At 44.7% G+C, this 22146-nt stretch overlaps 1 protein-coding gene across 7 annotated transcripts in view; it reads right to left on the bottom strand.

The window, feature by feature from the left end:
- Skap1 (src kinase associated phosphoprotein 1) overlaps positions 1-22146 on the bottom strand; it is a 306690-nt gene that overhangs the window by 219507 nt on the left and 65037 nt on the right. For 4 of the 7 annotated variants that reach the window (XM_087570082.1, XM_087570081.1, NM_173311.2 and 1 more), the window contains 2 exon segments: positions 19838-19863; positions 2650-2751 (listed from right to left, as the gene is read on the bottom strand). In XM_087570082.1, coding sequence (XP_087426208.1) covers positions 2650-2751; positions 19838-19863 — 128 coding nt within the window. 7 annotated transcript variants of the gene reach the window in all.

Below are 22146 nucleotides of genomic sequence, written 5' to 3'. Positions count from 1 at the left end.
ATTACAGGTGTGGGCTGCACCCTGATGTAGATGCTGGGCATCTAAAGTCAGGTCCTAATGCTTGCACAGCGTAGACTTTACCAAGTGAGCTGTCCCCTCCTCCCCCGGTTGCTTATGATTTTTTAAGCATTAAGTGCACTGCTCATATAATCTGAGCCAAAATATCTGCAAGGCAGATCCATCTTTAGGGATAAGTCAGGTGGGGCAGGAGTTGCAAGAGTATCTCGGTTAGCAACTGAACTAGAACCAACACACCAGGTTCAAATCACGGCCGCGCTACCCAATGGCGGTGGGATGGGGTAAGTTACCTCTGCCAGGACTCAGGGTTTCATCTGTAAGGTGAATGTAAGGCTTACATCTACCTCTCGTGGCCGTGGTGAGGGTTAAGCAGTGTAGCAGAGGTGCTCAGGACACAAAGTAAAGGCACACAGAAAGTGTTCAGTACACGCCAGCTTTCAGCATTTTGATTCATCTAAGAGGATGTGAGCATTGTCTCTCTATGCCACGGGGTGGGGTGTGATATGAGCAGTCTCTCTTTAGGATGGGGCTGGGGTTGGGTAGGGGGATTCGAGGAGTCTTTCTAGGACACGAGTAAGTCCCAGGTTGCTATGGTTTTGTTTTACGAATGTCTGTACCAATTTTACTAAAGGATCTTACCTTTTTGTGTCTTTGTTCTATTTATTTTAGGAACTCTCTTTTGCATGTTTTTGTTTTGTTTGTTCGTGTCTTGTTATTTTGGTGTCTTAGGGATCAAAACAGGCCTTGCGTTTGTGAGGCAAGTATTCTACACTGAGCTACAGCTCAGCTTCCGGGTTCTGGTTTTCATGGTTTACATTAGCTTCTGATTCTTACCTTCAGGGTCAAGTTCTAGCTGATGCCGTTCCCAGACTCTTCCTCTTCTTCCTCCCCTTCTTCCCCTTCCTCCCCTTCTCCTCCTTCTCCCCTTCCCCCTTCTCCTCTCCTCTTCCTCCTTTACTTCCTCTTCCTCATTTTTTTTCCTCAAGCAGGGTCTTGCTATAGCCCAGGTTGGCCTGGAACTCAAGACCCTCCCAACGGGCGTGCGCCGCCACACCCAGCTCACAGCATCCCTTCTTCTAATCTGAAGCTTTACTGTGGCCTGAGAAACCGAAACACTGCAATACAAATTCCTAAGGAAAGGAAAGAAAGGGTTTCCCCCAGTGAGGGCCTCAGAGCTACTCCCAAGAATAAGAAAGCCAAGCATTAACTCGGAATTCATCGACATCTATTTCTGCCCCGAGGTCCTGCTGGCTTACTTCTTGTATTCTCAGCTGTATTTTGGAAAGCTGGAAATACCAAGCAGGTGACCTATGAATTAACGAGACACCATTGTTCTGATTCTGTCAAGCATTAGATTAATCAAAACCAAATGAAAGGTTAGTTTCTTCACGTTTTGCACTGTTAATTTTCTACAATTATTAGTCAGCTACCAAGGTAATTATTAAGCTTCCAGCCCAGTGTTTCTAGTACGACGCCCGCAAGCAGAGTGGACCCTTTCAGCTTTGAACATGTGGGTACGGCCTCACGCTACTACTGGGAGAAGCGTGAGCAAGGCAAAATACTCCTGTGCAACTCGGTCCATTACTCCGAGGTGGAAGTCATCAATTTAACGAAAGAGAAATATAAGACTCGTCCGAACCGGCTAAAAGAAAGAGCAAGTAACGAACAGGTAAAGAGAGAGAAAAAGAGGGACCGTGCCTTCTTGGAATTTAGAAGGAAAAAAAAAGGAAACAGAAGACTACGAATCCATAAAGAGAAACAAGGAACAATTTACCAACTTTATTCCCAGCCCCTGAGGATAATAAGTTTCCAATTTACTATTTGGTTCAGGAACATCTTCAGCCTTTCCTCCCACTGGAAAGGCATGAGAGAGTTTGATAAGAACACTGTGCACACAGAGATGCTCAAACCTCCTGCTCCTGTGGCCGGATGCCAGGAGAGCCCAGCAACCTCCCGCCCCTGGGAAATCTAAGCCTGCACCAGAAGCTGGCAGCCACCAGGCCGTAATCTCTATACTAATAGATCTGAAATTCAGGGATATTTTTGCATTACACGTTGCCTACTGTTACTTTTTTTTTTAAAGGTTATCACAAAGAAATTCTTTAAGTCCTCCAATGTACAAGAATTCAAATAAAATTAATGCCATGGGGAGATCTGCATTAAGTTCGTTTGCCTTTCTCTTGAATAAAATCAGTTGCAGTCCGAGGTGAGTGAGCGCAGGTGAGATAATGTAGTAAACAGGCCTAAAGGTCTCAGATACCTCACAATACGCTAATAACCCAATTTTCGTAACCATGGAACCCAATGCCCATGCATCTCAGTGAAGCCAAAAGATCTGAAAGGCTGGAATAACTGGGCCCTGTTGTCTTAAAATGTCCTCATGCCTTATGAGCTGCTGTTTCAGACGAAGATCAATAATGAGGTCTTCCCCATGGAATCAGTGTTTCTCTAAATACGTTAACTTGTGGGAACATTGAATTACCCAAGGGGCTGAGCACCACGATGAAGCCAGTAGCTGCTTTTTGCAAACCAGTGATCGCCGACACAGAAAAAGCCATTGCTGGGAACAAAATGACAAGAGGCAGAGAGGGCCACAGGAAAGGCCGTCACAGCCAGAGAGATGACACTCACCCTCCTCCTGATAATCTGACCAAAAGGATGCATCTGATGCGAGGGCTGGGCCGTGTGTCCCACTCAGATTTTCATCAGAGCCGTCTTGGCCAAGGTCGTCTCCTGAGGGTTGAGAAGGAAAATCGGGTCATCCACTGGACATCTTGACAAGCACATTTACAGGTGTCTTCCGGCGCTTGCCAAGATGGCACCGTCCCTTACTTGATGTCCATGCCCAGTCCCACTAGAAGAGGCAGAGAAACAACTTGAAGAACCAACTTAAGTGTGTACGAAATCTTCTACACCACCACCTCCCTCTAGCACTAAGCAACTGGTAGCTTCGAGTGGGAAGACCTTTCGCCACACAAGAGTAATTTCTCTGTCACATTTAAAATGAAAGCCTTGCTGTATAAATTTGTTTTCATAAATTCCACATCTCCGTGAATTACAACCTTTACCCCTAAGGCCTCTTTCTCCTTCCATTTCATTTAGAAGGACACGGGGGGGGGGGGGGAGCTAATCTTCTCTACCTAATACAATGTAGCAAGGTCAATACTCCCTCCCACCCCGAAAAATCAGAGCCGTAAACGGAGAACCCAGGCTGGATTCTGTTCCTATTTAAATCGCTACTTGTTTTGCAACCTTAATAAAGTTCGCTCTTGTAATTCTGGTTTACAGCCTGAAAGAAAGCTCTCTCAGGGACTCCGAAAGCCGGGGGAAGGTAATATTTGTTCTGCAAAAATGACTTTGATAAAAGGTAATGCATACACAATACTGAATTATGCAATTAAAACATTGCTAATCTCTTTTGGGTGTTTTTTTTTCTGGTCTTCGTTGAATTGTATTTCGTAGAAGTGGCCAATGCTATTACGATACTTTAAAAGGTTCAGGCAGAGGATGTCTGCTCGCTCAGAAACCAGAAGAAAATGAAAGCATTACAGATTGTTTTCCTTTAAAAAAAAAAAAATCCCCCAAACAGAGGTACAGGCCTGCTGGTGAGAAGACACCAACAGCTGCTTGGTTCATTTCACAAACATGAAAACGGGATTTTTCAACTGAATTTAATATTCTCTCCGATACTAATTTCCAAAGGAAATCTCCAATGCTAATCTCAGTAAACACTGTAGTGGTTTTTGGCCCAGAATTCCAACCAGGGAGCATTGAAACTAAACAACCTGCGAAGAATCTGGATTGCCCGGCTTTAAAGGTTTATTTCCTACAATTAAACTACAAGGCTAGGGAGGAGATAAAAAATGATTTTTAAAAAAACTGACTGCGGCCTTCTCTTTCCACAAACCAGACTCGTCTTCGAATGCTCAGCGGTAGGCAGATGCCCTCGACTGGCCGGAACATCTGCATGCGTAGGACTTTAAAATAAACTGCCGAGTGCATTAGAGGGGGAAGAGTTCTTTTACCTGACACAGCGGTGACTAGCTAAAGCCAGACAAAATGCTTTCCAAGTTTTGAGCAGGGAAGCATCCCCGCGCGCGGCTGCTACCCAATAAAAACCTCCAATACTGGACAGAGGGTTAAAACACTCAAATTTTACACCGTGGCAGGGCTGCCGAAATCACATTATCAACAAGGATGTAAATGAGTTTCCTGTCTGGAGACCTGTAAGTCAAGCTGCAGCCATAAAAGTTTTCATTTCGGAGGCCAATCGAAAACCTTTCTCAAAACAGTATATGCTGCAAGCAAAATTTAACATTTTTTTTTTAGGATATGCTGACCAGCTTTTGCTCAACCATCGTTCTAGATCCAGTTCTCTGCTTGCTTTGAATCCCTGATGGAACCGCCAAGCGGAAGAGCCCACTCCTCTCACCGCCAAGCGGAAGAGCCCACTCCTCTCCAGTCTGACCTCTAAAGCATTGGGACGATCAAGGGGGCAGTTTTAGGTTTGGTTTTGTATTTGTAAAACTTGTTTGCTTTTTTTTTAATTTTTAAAATAAATTGTTTTCTGGTGATTTTCTTTTTGTGTATTTGGGTTTTTTTTTTTTTTGTATTTTTGTTTTGTTTTGCTTTGTTTTTGAGACAGGGTTTTTCTGTGTAGCCCTGGCTATCCTGGAACTTGCTTGGGAAGACCAGGCTGGCCTCCAGTTCCCAAAGATCCTCCTACCCTTGCTTCCTGAGTGCTGGGACTAAAGGCACCATGTCCATCTTTAAAATAAGTTTGGTTTTTAAAAAAGATTTATTTATTTATCTTATGTATGTGAGTACATTGTTGTTTTCAGACACACCAGAAGAGGGCATCAGATCTCATTACAGATAGTTGTGAGCCACCATGTGGTTGCTGGGATTTGAACTCAGGACCTCTGGAAGAGCAGTCAGTGCTCTTAACTGCTGAGCCATCTCTCCAGCCCCCTGAAATAAGTTTTATAAAAGTGTTGTGGAGATACGACATAGCTTGTATACAGCCTTCATCCAGTTTTCCTCCGTGCCAGCTCCTCCCATGAGTGAAATCTACCCACCAAACCGTCAAATATGGGTACATTCGACCTTTGTACTTGGTGGAATTTTTCGTTGCTGCCTTCCTTTGGGTTCCAAGATCCAGTCCAGCACACAGATCGGATTCACAGCCGCCTTCTCTAAAACTCTCACCCTCGACACCCGCCAGGAGTTGCCACTTGGTTTACTCACTTCAAACGTACAGTCACTTTCATGTGATCACAGTGGTTTCGGAAGAGTTGCACAGGTGGCCTTTAAACAACTCCACTGTGTTCAGAGCCAGCCTGTGCCCCTGTCTACACAGGCAGCAAGGAAGGATTAAACCCAACATTTCCCACAGAGCCTGCATCAGCATGACAGACAGCTGCCTGTGAGAAAAGCATTGAGAACTATGCCTTAGATTTAAACTCGATTAGTACTCCACAATGATGTCCCAAGTGTTTTCACTCTTGTACCCAGTGGCCCACCTCCCTTGCGCTCGCACAGAACTGAGCCTATTGCGCTGCGTCAAAATAGACGCTCCAGTGTAATTAAAATGATTGCAACCGGTTGAGATGCATGGGTGAAAAGTTTTAGAGAACCGACGATTACTGTGGTCATTTTGGAGTGGCTTAAGTTAAAAAGGCACAGTTTTCCCTTAAAGCGTAGGCGCTCGGGTTCTCTGGACTTGTCGGGAGCTCTCGTAGTCCCCGTTCCAACTGGGATCCAGTGGGATCAGACATAAATGATCACAAGCTACAGTGACAGACATTTCCACTCAGCAGCTGAACAATTAGGGCTTTGAACTCCATCTGCTTAAGAGTGGCTTTCTCATAGGCAAGCCCCTCTGCCACTGGAGACACACTTCCTGCTGCGACTCCCTCGGAATCAATATATTTCTCTACAGATATATATTCTAACACACTATATCTCCATTAATCACCTCCGCCACCTTCAGCTTTTTTTTTCTTTTGTATTTCTAAACAAGATCTAGGGGAACTCTATCCAGGGGTTCACCTGCCATTAGCTGGTAATTTGTTCCTCGATTCTAAGTGTCATAAGAATTGGGCGCTCCATCCGATCCTTGGTATATTCAGTGACAGGTTCTCCACTGGGCACCTGTGCTGAGGGGCCCATCGTGAGGGGGGTTTCTCTGTTTTTCTTTTCTGAGAGTCAGGCTCGATTTTATTCATGCTTCGAAGAGTGGTAAGTGGGGGATTTCTGAGGTTGGAGCAGAAAGATTAAAACAGCCTCGTGTCAGGTGCAAGGTTTCACCGGGGTTTCTGTGTTTGTTTTTATTCTGTGTTTTCACTACAGGCTAATGAGCCCCCCCCCTCTTAATTCAGAAACAATAGCTTGGCCACTAGACATTGGCTTTTGCTGCCTTGGATTCAACCAGCTGTTGCTGCTCCATAAACTTTATGGAGAAGTGAATTAAGCCGCTAAAAACTTTCATCTACTAATTCAATTCCAAATAGAATCGGGGGGGGGGAATGAATCATGATGCTCCCCTTATAACTCTTTTGACAACCCAGTCTGGTTCTGAACTTGCAGGTGCTGTCTGGGAACACAGGCAGAGAATGGTGACAATTTTACCGAAAAGATGAAAAAGAGACAACAAACAAACAAACAAACAAACCAGGTTGAACGTTTAGAAAACGCAATGAAGTGCAAGAACAAATAACACAAAACATAGACACGTTTTCTGCTCAACATATAAAGGCGAGTTAGTTTTTCTCGTGTCAGTAGAAGTCTCTGCCGTTTGTCTCTCTTCCAATTAATTGTGAGTGTGCTGTCGTAAAGTCTGTTTGTCACCTGTAAGCGACTATGTGTCACATGGTTAAAAATGTCCTGGGTGGGGTTGGGGATTTAGCTCAGTGGTAGAGCGCTTACCTAGCAAGCTCAAGGCCCTGGGTTCAGTCCTCAGCTCCGGAAAAAAAAAAATGTCCTGGGCTTGGCTATGACTTTTTTTTTTTGCATGTCTTTGGATAATATACAGAAATAGAAACTAGTATGAAATTGTAATTTTTAGTGGTTTTGTTGTTGTTGTTTTTTGCTGTTACTGCTACCGGCATTAAAAGAGAACGAGGACTTCCTGCTCCATTTGATATTTAAGAACCCACGAGGCATGTGGCTCCCTCTTTAAACTAATAAATCCTCACTAAAACAATATAAATAAAGTTTCCTGATCCAAATCCAGTTAGCGTTCATGCTTGGTAGCATTAATATGGCCAGCTCTTCACAGACCAATTTGACACTAATGCAGTTCCCAAAGCTGAACTCTGGTAGTGCCATCAAAATGGTAGCACATCCTTCCTTATTGTATCCATTCACCCAAGCCTCTGGATCTGACGAAACGTGAGGGATACAGATGTGACCAGGTGTGTGCCTTGTTACCCCCATGTGAATAGATTACCGCGCACACCTGTGACTCCAAAGCCAGGGGCAGAGGGGTTATCTGTCAATACTTGCCGTATAAATTACATACCATTTTGCACAAAGTCACGCATTAGAAAATGTATGGTGTTTCCCACAGAACATCTGTGAGGCTTCGCCGACTCCTAAATATCAGTTTGGACTTGCGTGGTTGGTTCTTGCGATCAATCCGCAAACAGTGAAGGTCTCCGATCCTTCTCTGTTCTCTACAGTCTGACTTCTTGCCCATCTTCTCCCTCCTCCTCTACCTATCCATAACTCGATGTATAAATATTCTTCGCCTCCCTCATCCCTCGCCTCCAAGGCCCTGGCGGTGAGTGTAATAGCATCAAATGTCGTTAGATCTGCAGAATGAATGAGAGCCGTCCAGCTGTGGAAATCTTCCATTTATTATTCTTTTTAAAAGTTGTTTCAACTGGGTCTTCCACACACAAGGAGCCTGAGCTTAAGCTCTGAGTGCTAGTTCTCTATCTTCGGAATACTGTTGTCCAATTACACGGTCATGCTAGGAAGAGCGTTGTTAGAGTGGGGTAAATAATAAGACACGGAAGCAAATTGACACTCGTGGAACGATCATTACAAAACACCTGTGAATCCAGCAATCCGAAGGACAGAACAGATTAATAACAGTCTCGAATGAACTAAACCGGTCAGCAGAAAACCCCATGGAAGTCAGTAGCTACGACGATGGCCTTCCGAAGTAGCCCCTCCCCCGCTTTTTAAGAAAATGGTCCTTTGTGGTGCAGTTTCTCGTTTTAGCCAGTAGGGTGAGCTGCAGTGCGCAGCATCAAAGCAGCTCCTTTAAAAAGGGAAAGAAAGAACTGAAGACAGACATAATAGAGAGACAGACAGATAGAAACAGAGAGTTGACAAAGACAGACACACAGACACAGATGGAAAAGCACACACAGAGACAGAGACAGAGACAGAGACAGAGACAGAGACAGAGACAGAGACAGAGACAGACAAACACAGTATGAACTCTTCTGCTCCTGCCCCTGTCACTTCTGGAAAATGCTGACATCTTTAACCCTGCTTAGGTTTTGGATAAGGGCACAGCTCTTGGACGTTAACAAACTGAAGGGCTGGCAGCAACAGACACAACAGGCTAACTGTGTATGTGACACCACACACTTCATGAAGCAAACTCCAGGCTGTCATTGGCTGTTCCGGCTTTACGCTAACACATCCCACAGGCCGCTGTTGTTCTCGAGGGTACCAGACTAGAACCTGCTGAGTGGGAATATTTTCACTACTAATGAGATCTTGACAGAATTTTTTTTTTTCTTTTTCTTTTTTTCGGAGCTGGGGACCGAACCCAGGGCCTTGCGCTTGCTAGGCAAGTGCTCTACCACTGAGCTAAATCCCCAACCCCGACAGAATTTTTAAAAACCTGTGCAAACCTGCATTTGGCGGCAAACAGATAAATGTGCTGTAAGACAAATGCATTGATCATTCCGCCACTAGGCAACCATTGTAACCCAAAATCCCTGGTTTGAGGTTGCTTTCTTTGGACCATTCTGTTCTCTGTCCTTCACTCCTACTGTAAGCTATTAAACTTCATTTCAATGTTTTGACTTGCAGGAGACAGACTGCTCCAATACTAAATGGAACAATTTGCTGCGTTCTGAACTTTATACAGGCTCTGGTCTAGGCTCTTCATGTAGAACCTTGGGACGTGTCATTATCCCAAAGATCAACTTGACAAACCTCCCAAGTTCAGCAGTGACCGGAAGTGACCCCACCCTATCTGATTCTAAAGCTCCCACCCTAACCCACCGGCTCCAGGCTCCGTGCTTTATAAGTCATGGTCATCGATCAAAGGCGAAGGATACTGAATGACAGCCAACAACTCGAGTTCATGATGGCAATTGAAATAAAAATCATTGTTACTCGTGGTGACAGAAGCAGTTCCTCTCCACACGGAGACAGGAACTGGCAAAGCCACGTGTGGTCAGGAAGGAAGTAGCCTCACTCACAACTCAAATGCATTGTTCTTCATTGTTGGGATGGCTTTTAAAATATCATTTTGTGCCAGGATTTCACGCTCACAAACTGTAATATGACTAGTTCAGGCTTAGCCCGGTCACTATGCTGAATTTTTGAAGCATTTTTCCGTACATTATGTTGAATTGTGGGCGTTTTGACCCTGCAACACAGAAGACAAGCTCAGATGGCCCATACCTAAGAGGAGCTTGGAATCTGGCGTTTTTCTTCCTGGAATGCTTTAAACATCCTTGTGGGAAACTCGTTAAAAACATAGCAGCCCACATTTTGTTAGCGATGTTTTTTGTAATCCTGGCTCCAAAGCTTAAGACATTTCTTGGAACTATCAGGCTAGTTCGATTCCAGTGTCTTTTGCTTGAGAAGACTGAGATGGGTTAGAGAGATGGCACTTGTTCCTGTGTTAGTTCCCAGCACCCACATGGTGGCTTACAACTTCCCGTAACTCCAGTCATACATCCCCTTCTGGCTCCCTCGGGCTCCTGCATAGGTGTATAAATTGATACGGGCTCATATACATGTACATAAATAATAAATTAATCACTTTTTTTAAAAAATGAGATACTATTTTCCTTAAGCTACTGCTGGATCTAAGCCCAAGCGATAAAGATGAAATGCTGTACAGTGAGGGCTGGAGTGTGGGGTAAGAGTCAGGAGCCTGGAAATGAGAAGCAGCTTTTGGCACACCATAGAGAGGTGAGTTACCTGTGTGACTAACGCAGACCTCCGGTTACCACCAAGGCTGTAAGGGAAAACCGACCTGATCCCACCTCCCATGCCACCGCCTAGATCAGAGATTCCTGCTCATGTGTACAACAGCATACATGTGCAGTCAGTCCTTAACAAGCCAGTCCTCTCACAGACAGCATTGTCACCTCAGTGTTAAGTCCCCAGAACCAGAAGTTCCATAGGGAACGTCCCCTTATCCTTTTTACTGTAGCACCATTAGCATAGCTATGTAAATTTTAAGGGTCAGAGGTTATCCCAGAGCCAGAGGCTTTATGGTAAAGGAAAAGATATCCCATGCTCGGATCCCTTAAGAGTTAATCCAAATGAGGTGTCAATCACCTAGCCAGGAAAGTACCCCACAGGAGCCCATCTACTCGAGAGACTTTAAAAAATAATATAAGGCCTCAACCCTACATGAAGAACTGCAGGGGACTAAGGAATGCTGAGACCAGGAGAAATGGTCCTCTCCAGGGAGGAGTACACCAGTTGGTTATCAGCACCAAATGGTCAGCCCTGAAACATACACATGAGTAACATTGTACAGACTGAGATGGTTATGTTCAGGGATACATATGGATATACATGTATGCATGTAACAACTGATGAAAAAGGACACCGTGAGCTTGAAAAAGAGCAAGGGGGGAGGGTATATGGGAGGGCTTGGAGCACCTACTCTCAACTTTCCTAATGCTGTGACCCTTTAATACAGTTCCTCGTGTTGTGGTGACGCCAACCATAAACTGATTTCATTGCTACTTTGTAACTGTAATATTGCTACTCTTAGGAATGGAAATATCTGTGTTTCCAATGGTCTTAGGTGACCCTTGTGAAAGGGTTGTTCATTCAGAAGGGGGTCACGATCCACAGATTGAAAACTGCTGGCTTGGAGACAGGGAAGGAAAGGGAGGCCTGATGTGGAAAAATATATTAATAATAATGTAAAGCTTAACTAAAAGGGTTGGGTTGAACAATTGTCTCTCTCTGACTGTTGCCCATTCTTACTCCATGACTGTATACCATTTTATCTTGTAAACTCCACATATCTTCTATACTAAAAAAAAATTAAATATATTTTAATAGACCAGGCAAAGACATTTGCCACCAAGCCTGATAGTTTGAATTTGATTTCTTGGGGATCCACAAGGAAGGAAAGAACAGATTCCCACAAGTTATCCTTTAACCTCTCCATGAATACACACACACACACACACACACACACACACACACACACACACACACGATAGATAGATAGATAGATAGATAGATAGATAGATAGATAGACAGACAGACAGACAGACAGATAGACAGCTATGGAATTTAAAACTTCTAAGTATAGGAAGGTATTTTTGGACGGACGGATGGGTGGATGGATGGATGGATGAACAGATGGATGGGTGGGTGGATAAATGGATTGATGGACAGACAGACGATGGGTGGATGAACAGATGGATGGATAGATGGATAGATAGATGGATGGACGGACAGAGACACAATCCCATCATATAGCCCCATCTGGCTTAGAACATTTGATCTCCTGCCTCAGCCTCCCAAGCATCGGGACTGCAGGTGTGTAACACTACATCTCGCCAGAAAACATCTTTTTAGAGATGAATTACGATCAGTAACCTTTCCAGGCTGGCAAGTGTGTATTACATTCAGATCAGCTGACAAAGGCAAAGAGGGTTCACAAGATTGGTTTTTCCCCTCTTGACCTCAGTAGAGTCAGCAGTAACTGGAAGTTTGATTTTATGCATCATATAAATCTCCTTGCCCATAACATAAATGTCCTTTTCCTCTGTTAGTGACACTTCAGCCACCCTAGTTGTGAGCCTCCTGATGGGCTTATTGGAAACCAAACCTGGGTCCTCTGCAAGGGCAGAAAGTGCTCTTAACAGCCGAGCCATCTTTCCAGTGTCAAGCTACGTTTTTGTTTGGTTGTTTTGGGGGGATTTTTTTTGTCTCAATATTTTATACCCCACAATCCACATTTAGAAGGAACATAAAAATCTTGGAAAGTATCGACCTCAAAAAGGAAAAAAAAAGGGGGGACTGGAGCGATGGCTCAGCAGTTATGAGCACATGATGCTCTCCCAGAGGACGCAGGTTCAATTCTCAGCACCCACATGGTGGCTCATTACAGTCTGTGACTTAGTTACATAAGGGGATCTAATATCCTCTTCTGTCCTCTCTGGGCACCAGGCACACACTTGGTTTCTCTGTCCATGAACAGACAAATATCTTCACTGTTTTAGAAAAATCTGGTTCTCTTGGATAGTGAGTCAATCACCAAACAATTAGTCTACTAATTTCAAAGGGAATGATTCCACTCGGAAACCTGAACAGTAGAGGCCAAAGAAAGGAAAATATTTGAAAAGGTATCAAAGTCAGGTCCTAACTTCAAAGCCAGCTTGTGTGTGTATCCGCTCCCTACAGATTAATGTGTTAAAAATGCAGCTAATAAGGAAAGGCGGGGGAGTGCCCGAAAGAAGTCAAGGCATAAAGTCTCCTGTCAAGCCTGTTGATGCTAAAAGGTTGGGTCAAAGCCAAAGGCAGGGGCATTAGTCCTGAGCGTATTCCCTCATTAATCCCCCGAGAGACACAGAAAACATTCTAGAGGAGTCCCCTTTAAAAAAAAGGAGCCTGGGTTAGGACAGTCCACGTCTGGACCTAGTGCCCATGTTTACAGAACGCCAGCATTCCGGGGAGAGCGGTAGAAAGACACTCGCCAATAAATTACAAATACTGTAAATGCGGACTTTTTCTTACATTTGCAAACACATCATAAATTTGGACTGCGTTTCTTTGTGTAAATCCTCCTTAAGACCGTGCTTAAAGCCCCTTGGCATGAAGGCAAAGAGCATTTTCATAAATAGAACTTAGAAGAGTCACTGTGCACTCCATTAATTCAACAACACTTCTCTAAGACTTCAAAGGTAATCCTACCCCCCAACCCCTCCGTGTAAAGATGGCGTTTCCTCGATGTTTTCCGGCTCTGCTTCTTGTAGTTGTCAGAACTACACGTTTCGAGTACGTGGCCGTCGGGGGTAAGAAGTGAAGCTACATGCGTGGTCTCATTCGACATGCTTTCAGACGTCGTATGAGCAATAAGCCCGTCAGCTGAACACGCTAGGCTTAGCGGCAAGAACTGTGTTCTCTCGCCCTGTGACTGTAAACCTCACAGAGGCAACCGTGTGCTTACAGGGTCCCAGGGTAGGGCTCAGCTGGGGTGGGTGAGTTTTATGGAAAGAGAAGAAGCATTTATTATTAATCTTTATTATTAATCTTCATGCCCGGCTTTATTTCTTTTTTTTTCTTTTTTCTTTTTTTTTTCTTTTTTTCGGAGCTGGGGACCGAACCCAGGGCCTTGAGCTTGCTAGGCAAGTGCTCTACCGCTGAGCTAAATCCCCAACCCCTATTTCTATATATATATAATAATCCTTGTTGTCTCTTTAAAGCCCTGCTCGCTACCTCATGGCAGGCACTGCTCTCGGGTTATCGTGTTATTAGAACTCATAATGACAGTGAAGCCCATAATGGTGAGACTGGAAGACCAGTCAGATGCTTCTCGAGGTTAAAGGGCCTTGCCAAGTCTCACAGAGCTTTTCTGAAGACCTGCGATTCCAATTCAAATCTGCTTCGAACCCATGTTCTTCCCACTTAAAGCCTGAACTTGAAATAAAATATAGAGGACAGCTCGTTGCTTGTGTGTTTCTGCATGGGCGTATGCCATAATCTACTGGGCCTCCTGGTAGAAATAAAATAAGCTTTACTTTTTAATAAACCTCAACACGATTCCTGTTGGCAGTTCTGGGGACCAAACCCAGAGCCTGAGCCACACTAGGCAAGCACTGTACATCCTCAGCCTAAGGATTATAAATTTGTGCAGACACAGACAAGGGGCTGGCAAGACAGCTCAGTGGGTAAAGGTGCTTGCTGGGCGAATCTGGTGATTTGAGTTTGACGTGTGAAAACACACACACACACACACACACACACACGGACCTATATAAAAGTAGACCTATTGAGAGAGAGTTGTTCTCTGACCTCCACATGTGCTTTGGTACACACATGCCCCCATTCACACACACAATAATGAATAAATAAATTTTTTTTAAAAATTAGATTAGTTTGAAAATGCTACTTTATTTTATTGGTTATGTATGGGTATTTTTGCCTGCATGTGTGCCCGTGTACCATGTGCATTTGTGTATGGCCCAGTGCAAGTGGAGGCCAGGAGAGGGTGTAGTTTCCCCTGGACTGGAGTTGTAGTTTTGAGCTGTTATTTGGGTTCTCAGAATCAAATCTCAAACCTTTGGGATAAGAGAAGCTGGTGCTCTTAACCCCTAAGCCCGTAAAAGCAGTTTCAAAATAATATTAAAATAATTCATGGGGTTGAGGATTTGGCTCAGTGGTAGAGCGCTTGCCTAGGAAGCGCAAGGTCCTGGGTTCGATCCCCAGCCCCGAAAAAAAAAGAAAAAAGAAGAAAAAAAAATTCGTGTTCAAATCCCCTATTCTCTCACAGATATCACTCTTATTTTCAGTTTGTCTGCCTGGATGAAGGTAAAACTCAACACACTGATGGACAAGCCACTAAAACCTTCTTCTTCTACAGTCGGTGTGGCTTCAGTCTTGTTAGTGTTGCTTTGGTGTGTCTTTTCCATGTGGCTTTATGATAGTATTTTCTTTTTTCACTTCGATTTATTTGTTTTGTCAACGATATTCTTAGGAATCAATGACTTCGACATAGGGACTTGGCATTTCAACATGCCATTTTTTTAAAAAAAGTTTTACTACGTAGACTTAGGTTGGTGTAAAAATGTCCTAGAGGGGGCAGGAGAGATGGATGCCCAGGGATAAAGGGCCCTTGCTGCTTCTTTCCGAGGACCTGAGTTCAATTCCAGCAACCAAGTTGGACGACTCATAGCTGCCTATGATTCCAGCTTCAGGATGTCTGACATGCTCTCTGGCCTCCACCGGCGCTCACACGTAGTGTGCATGCATACATGCACGTGTAAGTCAAAAAGTAAAATGAATCTTTAAATACAAAATAACTAGATAATTTTCTCGGGGATCTCAGCACTGCTATGATGCACCAATGAATGGTCAAGCCGGGAAGAGACTTCGCAGCCCATTTCTACAAACGGCCAAAATAGCCATGAGTGATGGTGGTATGAAATTATAAGTTTTGGAGCCAGGCAATGCCTATAATCCCAGTATTTGGGAGGTGGAGGCAGGAGGATCATGAACTCAAGGTTATATTCCATTACATAGTAGGTTCAAGGCCACCCTAGACTTTGAACAGAAAAAGAAACAAAGAAAACAAATAAATAGCAAATACATTAAATGTGACTATAATAAACAGTCACAAATTTGCCCAAATTTTTTTTCCTTTTTTTTTTTTCCAGAGCTGGGGAATCCCCAACCCCTTGCCCAAATTTTTTATTTAAGTATTGTGACATTTGTTCTAGACTCTAGGTTCCTGATAGGAAAATTCGGCTAATGTTTGAAAAATATTTTTGTGACAATAAATTTTGAATTATATACAGTATACCTTCTACATGAAATTTTGATTTATTGCATTAAAACTGTCAATAATGAACTCATCTTATAAAAAGAGGGAGCAAAACAAAATGAAGGAAATTGGGTTGCGCCACGACTGAAGATGACCGTGTCATCAAGTTTGAAGGTCAAAGCAGATTGTTACTTAAGACAGCCAGTCAATGTCATCTTTTAGATTCAGACGGCTACAATGTGAACAGTTCCCGGGTAAACTCCTCACGGCTCTACTTTGTAACTAGAGGAAATTTATAAAATGCTTTTTGTTGTTGCTGCTGATTTTTTTTTATTTGTTTGTTTTGGCTGGGTGTGTAGTTCTCTGTGACATGGGCAAGGCTCTGGACTCAATCTGCAGCATCATACATACAACAGTAACAAAGATGGCGAAAGGAAGAACAAGAAGGGAGAGGAGGAGGAGAGAGGGGGGAAGGACAAGAGGAGGGACAGGAGGAAGGAGAACAGAGACAGGAGGAGGGGCAGTTAGAAGAAGAAGAGGAGGAGGGAAAAGAAGAGGGAGAGGAAGAGGAGGGAGACACAGAGTGACAGCAGGAAGACAAGAGTAGTGTTCAAAGTAAGCTAGACTCATATTGCGATTATCTGAAGTACGAAAACGTTTCATGTCCCTGAGTTACATTTAACCTCATCAAGAGAAGTTTTCTAGGTCGTTGAGATGCCTCAGCAGGTAAGAAACTCGCTGCCAAGCCTGATGACCTGAGTTCAAACCACCAAACCCACATGGTGGAAGGAGAGAACCAATTTCTACAAGTTGACCTCCACCATGGTGTGTGTTTGTGTGTGTGTGTGTGCGCGCGCGCGCGCGCGCGCTTGTATGTGCACATGTGTGGGAGATAGATAGATGGATTAGATAGAAGAATGAATAGATTAAATGAATAGATATTTTTTAAAGTATAAAAAAGGAACTGTTCCATTTATGTTTCCTCTACGTTAAATTCTTAGGATTCTATTTTCTTATTAGATGCAAAAAACCAACTTCCTCTGAGACCGAAACATGCTACCTTCAGGGAAGCTCCATAAAGTAACTCAGAATAGTTTCAGGAACTCCCTGAAACCGATCAAATTCACTAGGCCTCTCCCTCCCAGAGGAAACAAGCCAAGCTTACAAACAAGACTCTCAGACAAACCAGGGTGCAAAGATGATTCATCCCAGTCATGCTGCCCGGAAGTGGTTTAGACCAACTGAAACACCTGGAAAGGACACTCTCCCACCTGCTGAGCTGCCTGCAGGCTGTGCAGTGTGCTCCAGGCTCCTAGCTTTGTGAGCTGCCCCCTGCCCCCCGCTGGGGTGGGTTTTGGTGAAGCAGCTATGAGTCATTTCTGCTCCATACCCACATTCCTATAAGTGACCCCAATAAAAACCATCGGTCACCAAGTGAGACTTTGATGGTACTGGTACTTTCGTCTGTCATGGTCTCCCTATCCGGGGTGAGAAGACATGTGTGCAGTGGCTCCTGAGGGGTTTGTCACCCATAGATTAGTCCCTGAGGAAGATGACAGTGGGCCAACAAGGGGAGGGTAAAAATGTATGGGACATTTTAGTGTCATTATTATAAACACACTGCTAAGAAAGGCTGACCATAGCAGTGCACACCCGTAATCTCAGCCCTGAGGATGCTGAGGCAGAAAAATGGCAAGTCTCAGGCCACCCTGGGCTATGCATTTACTTCAGATCCAGCCTGACTACACAGTAAGACTTTTATTCAAGGATAAAAGTCTTTCTTAAGAAGTGATTTCTTAAGAAGTTTTACTGACAATTCTTTTAGACAATGTTATGTCTGAGATCATCACATCTGTTTTTTTCACACTGGAATCATCCCAATATTACCCAGTCTTCTAGGGATTTCTAAATTCTTCTTCGTGCTGGGCATGGTCATACACACGCCTTTGACCTTAGTACTTGGGAGGCGGAAACAGGCAGACCTCTGAGTCTGAGGCTAGCCTGGTCTACACAGTGAGACCCAGGCTCAAAGACAAACAAACCAGACGTCTGCTGGCCTTTGCACACCTGTTCTTTTCATCCTGCCCAGGTAGTACTGTGAATAGACCGGTTATTATTCCCACCCATCACACCAGTTAAGAACTAATCAAACAGCATCCCCGCCATTGTCCTTGTGCGTCAGATGTGACTGAAGTAGCCCTATCCTAAGACTCGGGGGAGATGTGCCTTGTGTTCAGCCCCTGAGCCTCTCTCCTAATGCCGAGCTCCAAAATTGTTTTCTCCTCTCAACACATTTCTATACCATGCTTCTGACACTAATTCCTTTCTTCTCCTTAGGAAATTACTTCTGCCCTCACCGTTCTGTCCATTTCCGACACTTTGCCACCATGCCCTGACCACTGTGGGTTTTGACGAACACTTGTTAAACCCTGAAGTAGGGGGAGAGTCTCTGAATGTGTTTCACATTCTACCAAACTGACTGATGCACTACAAGGACACATCACTCCCTACGGTAGCTCCATCTAGGGTCTCAGTGCAGTCTGATTACACGGGAGACTGCCTTTAACTAACACGAATTTAAAAAAACAAAAACAAAAAACAAAACAAAACAAAACCTGGACTGGAGAGATGGCTCAGCGGTTAAGAGCACTGACTGCTCTTCCAGAGGTCCTGAGTTCAAATCCCAGCAACCACATGGTGGCTCACAACCATCTGTAATGGGATCTGATGCCTCCCTTCTGGTGTGCATGAAGACAGCTACAGTCTACTCAGATATATAAAATAAATCTTTTAAAAAACTTTTAAAACATGATCTTTATATTAAAACATGATTCTTATATTTATTAAATCTGGCTTTTGTTGGGTATGGTGGCACACATCTTTAGTCCCAGAACTTGGGAGGCAGAGAAAGTTCTGTAAGTTTTGAGGCCAACCTGGCCTATGGAGACCCTGTCTCGGTTAAAAAAAACAGAGACCAGTTAAGGAAGACGCCCAAAGCTTGCACACACACACACACACAGAGAGAGAGAGAGAGAGAGAGAGAGAGAGAGAGAGAGAGAGACAGAGACAGAGACAGAGAGACAGAGAGACAGAGAGAGAGAGAGAGTGCTAGTTTACAAACCAAGTACCATCACTGAGCACTAAGTTCCCAGAAGCATTAAGACTCAGTTTGATGGGGCACACGGAGCTGGTAAGACAGTAAGTGGTCCTGGAAATGTTCTGGGGTTTAAAGGTTGTGGAGTCAAACAATTCATAATGCGTTCGTTCCGTAAGTGTGATGAGAAACTCTGCCACTCTCTGAGGATGTGAAAATCTCTGTGTCTCCTAACCTGAGAGAAGGAAGCCTCAGGACGCTGGCTGCCACAGCTGCCATCCTGAACCATCACAGCTAGGAGGACAGCGAACAGAGCTGCGCTCACCCGCTCCGAGTATTCAAAGTTTCAAAAACATCCCAACTTTGAACCTTTTACAAATGTGTCCTAATCTCATCCTTTATTTTTAATTTCACACACAGCTGTCTGGCGTGCTTCTTAGAATTGCGCCAGATGCTGGGTTCATCACAAAAAGGCAGGGAAAACAATGGTCGGGAAGCAATTAGAAGCTGTGAGGCGGCTGCGAGCCTCGTATTAAAATGTGATAGCACTGTTCTAGTGGGAATTCCAACACGGCTCCAGTTCTGACATTTCTCTGCTGCCAGGCAGCCTGTGTGGAAGGGCACGGTGACGGAGGATAGAACGCCCTAGAATTTATTTCTGGGGCAAATGAAGGATTAGCCGAGTTGGAACCCACCCAAGGGTTTTATTATGAACTTGGCCACTGCTCTATTTGAATGTTGCAGGATCCTGTTGGTATCTAGCACAACTCAAGGAATAAAGGCATATTATCGCTCTGCTCCTGTAAAATAATCCAGCAGCCAGGCAAGGCGCCTCTTGTTGCTGAAAGAGCAGGGCAGGGGGGCCCAGTGGGGTGAAGGTTAATTAAACACTCCACTGACTCTGCTCAGAAAAGGCTAGTCATGCTCTGTGGAGAGACTTACAAGACACAGTGAAATAAACCGTGGACACATCCCTAATATAAAACGACTTATGGCGAAGGAGTACTCACCTTGGGGCTGAAAATCCCAACAGTACCTAAAATACAAGAGGGGAAGAGCAGAGATCAGTCAAATGGGAACATCTTAAATCTGCTTAATATACCAGGTCTATAGAACGAATCCAAAAAAAGCTTGCTAAACCGTCTGTCAGCAACCCCGGCTCGCCTTTGTTTTAAGGGAAGCAAGTTGCCCTTGATGTTTCCAAGATTCTTAAGGGCTTAAAAGCCACATCAGTGTACTGCAACAACCAAGCAAAGGGTCTTTTCAAAATTGAGGATGGGGGCTGGAGGGATGGCTCAGTGGTTAAAAGCGCGGGCTGCTCTTCCAGAGGACCAGGGTTCAATTCCCAGCTCACACATGTCCGTAACTCCAGTTTCAGGGCTTCTGACACCTTCATGTAGCTATAGATGCAGGCAAAACGCCAGTAAACATTAAAAATAAATGAAAACAGGGGCTGGGGATTTAGCTCAGTGGTAGAGCGCTTGCCTAGGAAGCGCAAGGCCCTGGGTTCGGTCCCCAGCTCCGAAAAAAAAAAAATAAATAAATAAATAAATGAAAACAAAACAAAAACTGGGGATGACCTAGGGAGGGAGGCTCATGGTAGCTCACAGTTTGAGCAAGATGGCTTTTTTTACTGAGACCCCTGTCCTGTGGCTCACAGCACCATGAACACCACCGGTGTAGGCAGCAAACCCCAGCAGTACCCCTATAGTTACAACCACCCAAACCCCAGGACCAAGAACACATCCTCAACTGCATTCATTCCTAGAGCATACGGGTGAGGCCTGGAAGGTAAAATCAAAGTCGTCTCACATTGGTAACCCAGGAGCCAAGAAATGGAACAGGCCCATGCAATCCACAGTACTTTCTGCTACCCTCTCATGTGAAATGGTTGGCCAAACCGATAACCCTTGAGGTCTTAAGTAGTGAACAGCCATGATGGAAAGGAACACTTGTAAATCACTTCTGTGGCACCTGACGGACATTTTTCCTCCAACAGAAACAGTGTCACTTATGATGGTTGCCCACAAAAGCGTATTTACTGCCTTCACAGGAAGCTTATTCCGTATTGATTTTCCTCTAGGGGATGGCCGCCCTTCCTCTCAGCTTGGCCCTTCCCATCAGTCTGTGAAGTGAAGCACACCCTCCCCTCAACCCTTCAACCTCTCCATCTCCTGTCCCGTTTCTCCATGTTAGAGTGCAGCGTTCAAACGCTTGCTCCTCTCCCGTCTTCCCCTTTCCCGGCCTACTCCATCAGCTCATAGTAACTATGCCTTAACTCTTAGAACAGACATAGAGACTTCCACGCCACAAAGTAGGATGGGTATTTTTCTACTCTCATCTCAGCCTCTTGGGAATCTGCATCTGAGCCTTTCTAGGAGGAAAAGGGAACGTTTTTAATCGAATTCTTAATCAAATCGACAGCATCCGTAACCACAGAAGGTTCAGGGAAAGGCCATACTTGGGTGGCAATGATGTCTTCCAGCATCAGCACGACTAAAGTTAGGTTTGGCTACATTAGGAAGATCAGCCTCAGAGCTAGACAACTTCTCCACCACTCCCGAAAACGGAAGCAGTGAGAGATCAGCGGGGAGGAGGCTGCTTTGAGGGGTGGGCTGCCTTTATTAGAGAGGGCAACGCCAAGCAGAAAGCTCGTGTTTGCTTTTCCCGGACCCAGTCTGATCTGATCATCAGGTGAAAGGGAAAATGGAATGACGGGTTAGAGAGAGGAGGAAGGAAGGTGGGGTGGTAGAAGGTGGGGGTGGGGGTATGGGAGGGCAGAGGTGGGGGGCAGGAGGCCTCGGCATCTGTGAAGAAAGGATGTCCTCTAGTGTAAGGCACACTCACACTAGGACTGGCAGATATTTAGTTCAGCTGGGTGTAACTGTAAGGTGGGTGAGTCTCTGCCTAGCACAGTGCAGCTGACAACTGCACAAATGTCTGGCCTTCCTGTGAAGCAGTTGGCTTATGTACTTTTCTCAGCGCCGTGACCGAAATATAACAAGAAGCCATTAAAGGAAGGAAACGTTGCTTTTGGCTTACAATGTGAGGGAATACAGACCATCTTGGTGAAGGACGACTGAACCAAGCAGCACGCGGGAGCACAAAGGAGGGCTCAGCATAAATGGCCAGGGCTGCCATCATCCAAAGATTGGCCCCCAGCACCCTACTTCTACCAGCAGACCTCTGAAAAGGTCTGTGACCTCCCCAGTGCTAGGACACGTGAGCCTGTGGGGGACATTCTAGACACACATCAGAGCCACAACCAACCGAGCAAACCGTCAGGCAGGCGAGCACCTGACCAACTTCGGCTGCTCTT

The sequence above is a fragment of the Rattus norvegicus genome, chromosome 10 (genome assembly GCF_021556685.1).
Source record: "Rattus norvegicus strain SHRSP/BbbUtx chromosome 10, alternate assembly SHRSP_T2T, whole genome shotgun sequence".
Lineage (NCBI taxonomy): Eukaryota > Metazoa > Chordata > Mammalia > Rodentia > Muridae > Rattus > Rattus norvegicus.
The sequence above is the reverse complement of the archived record's forward strand: the minus strand, read 5'-3'. Positions and strand labels throughout refer to the sequence as shown.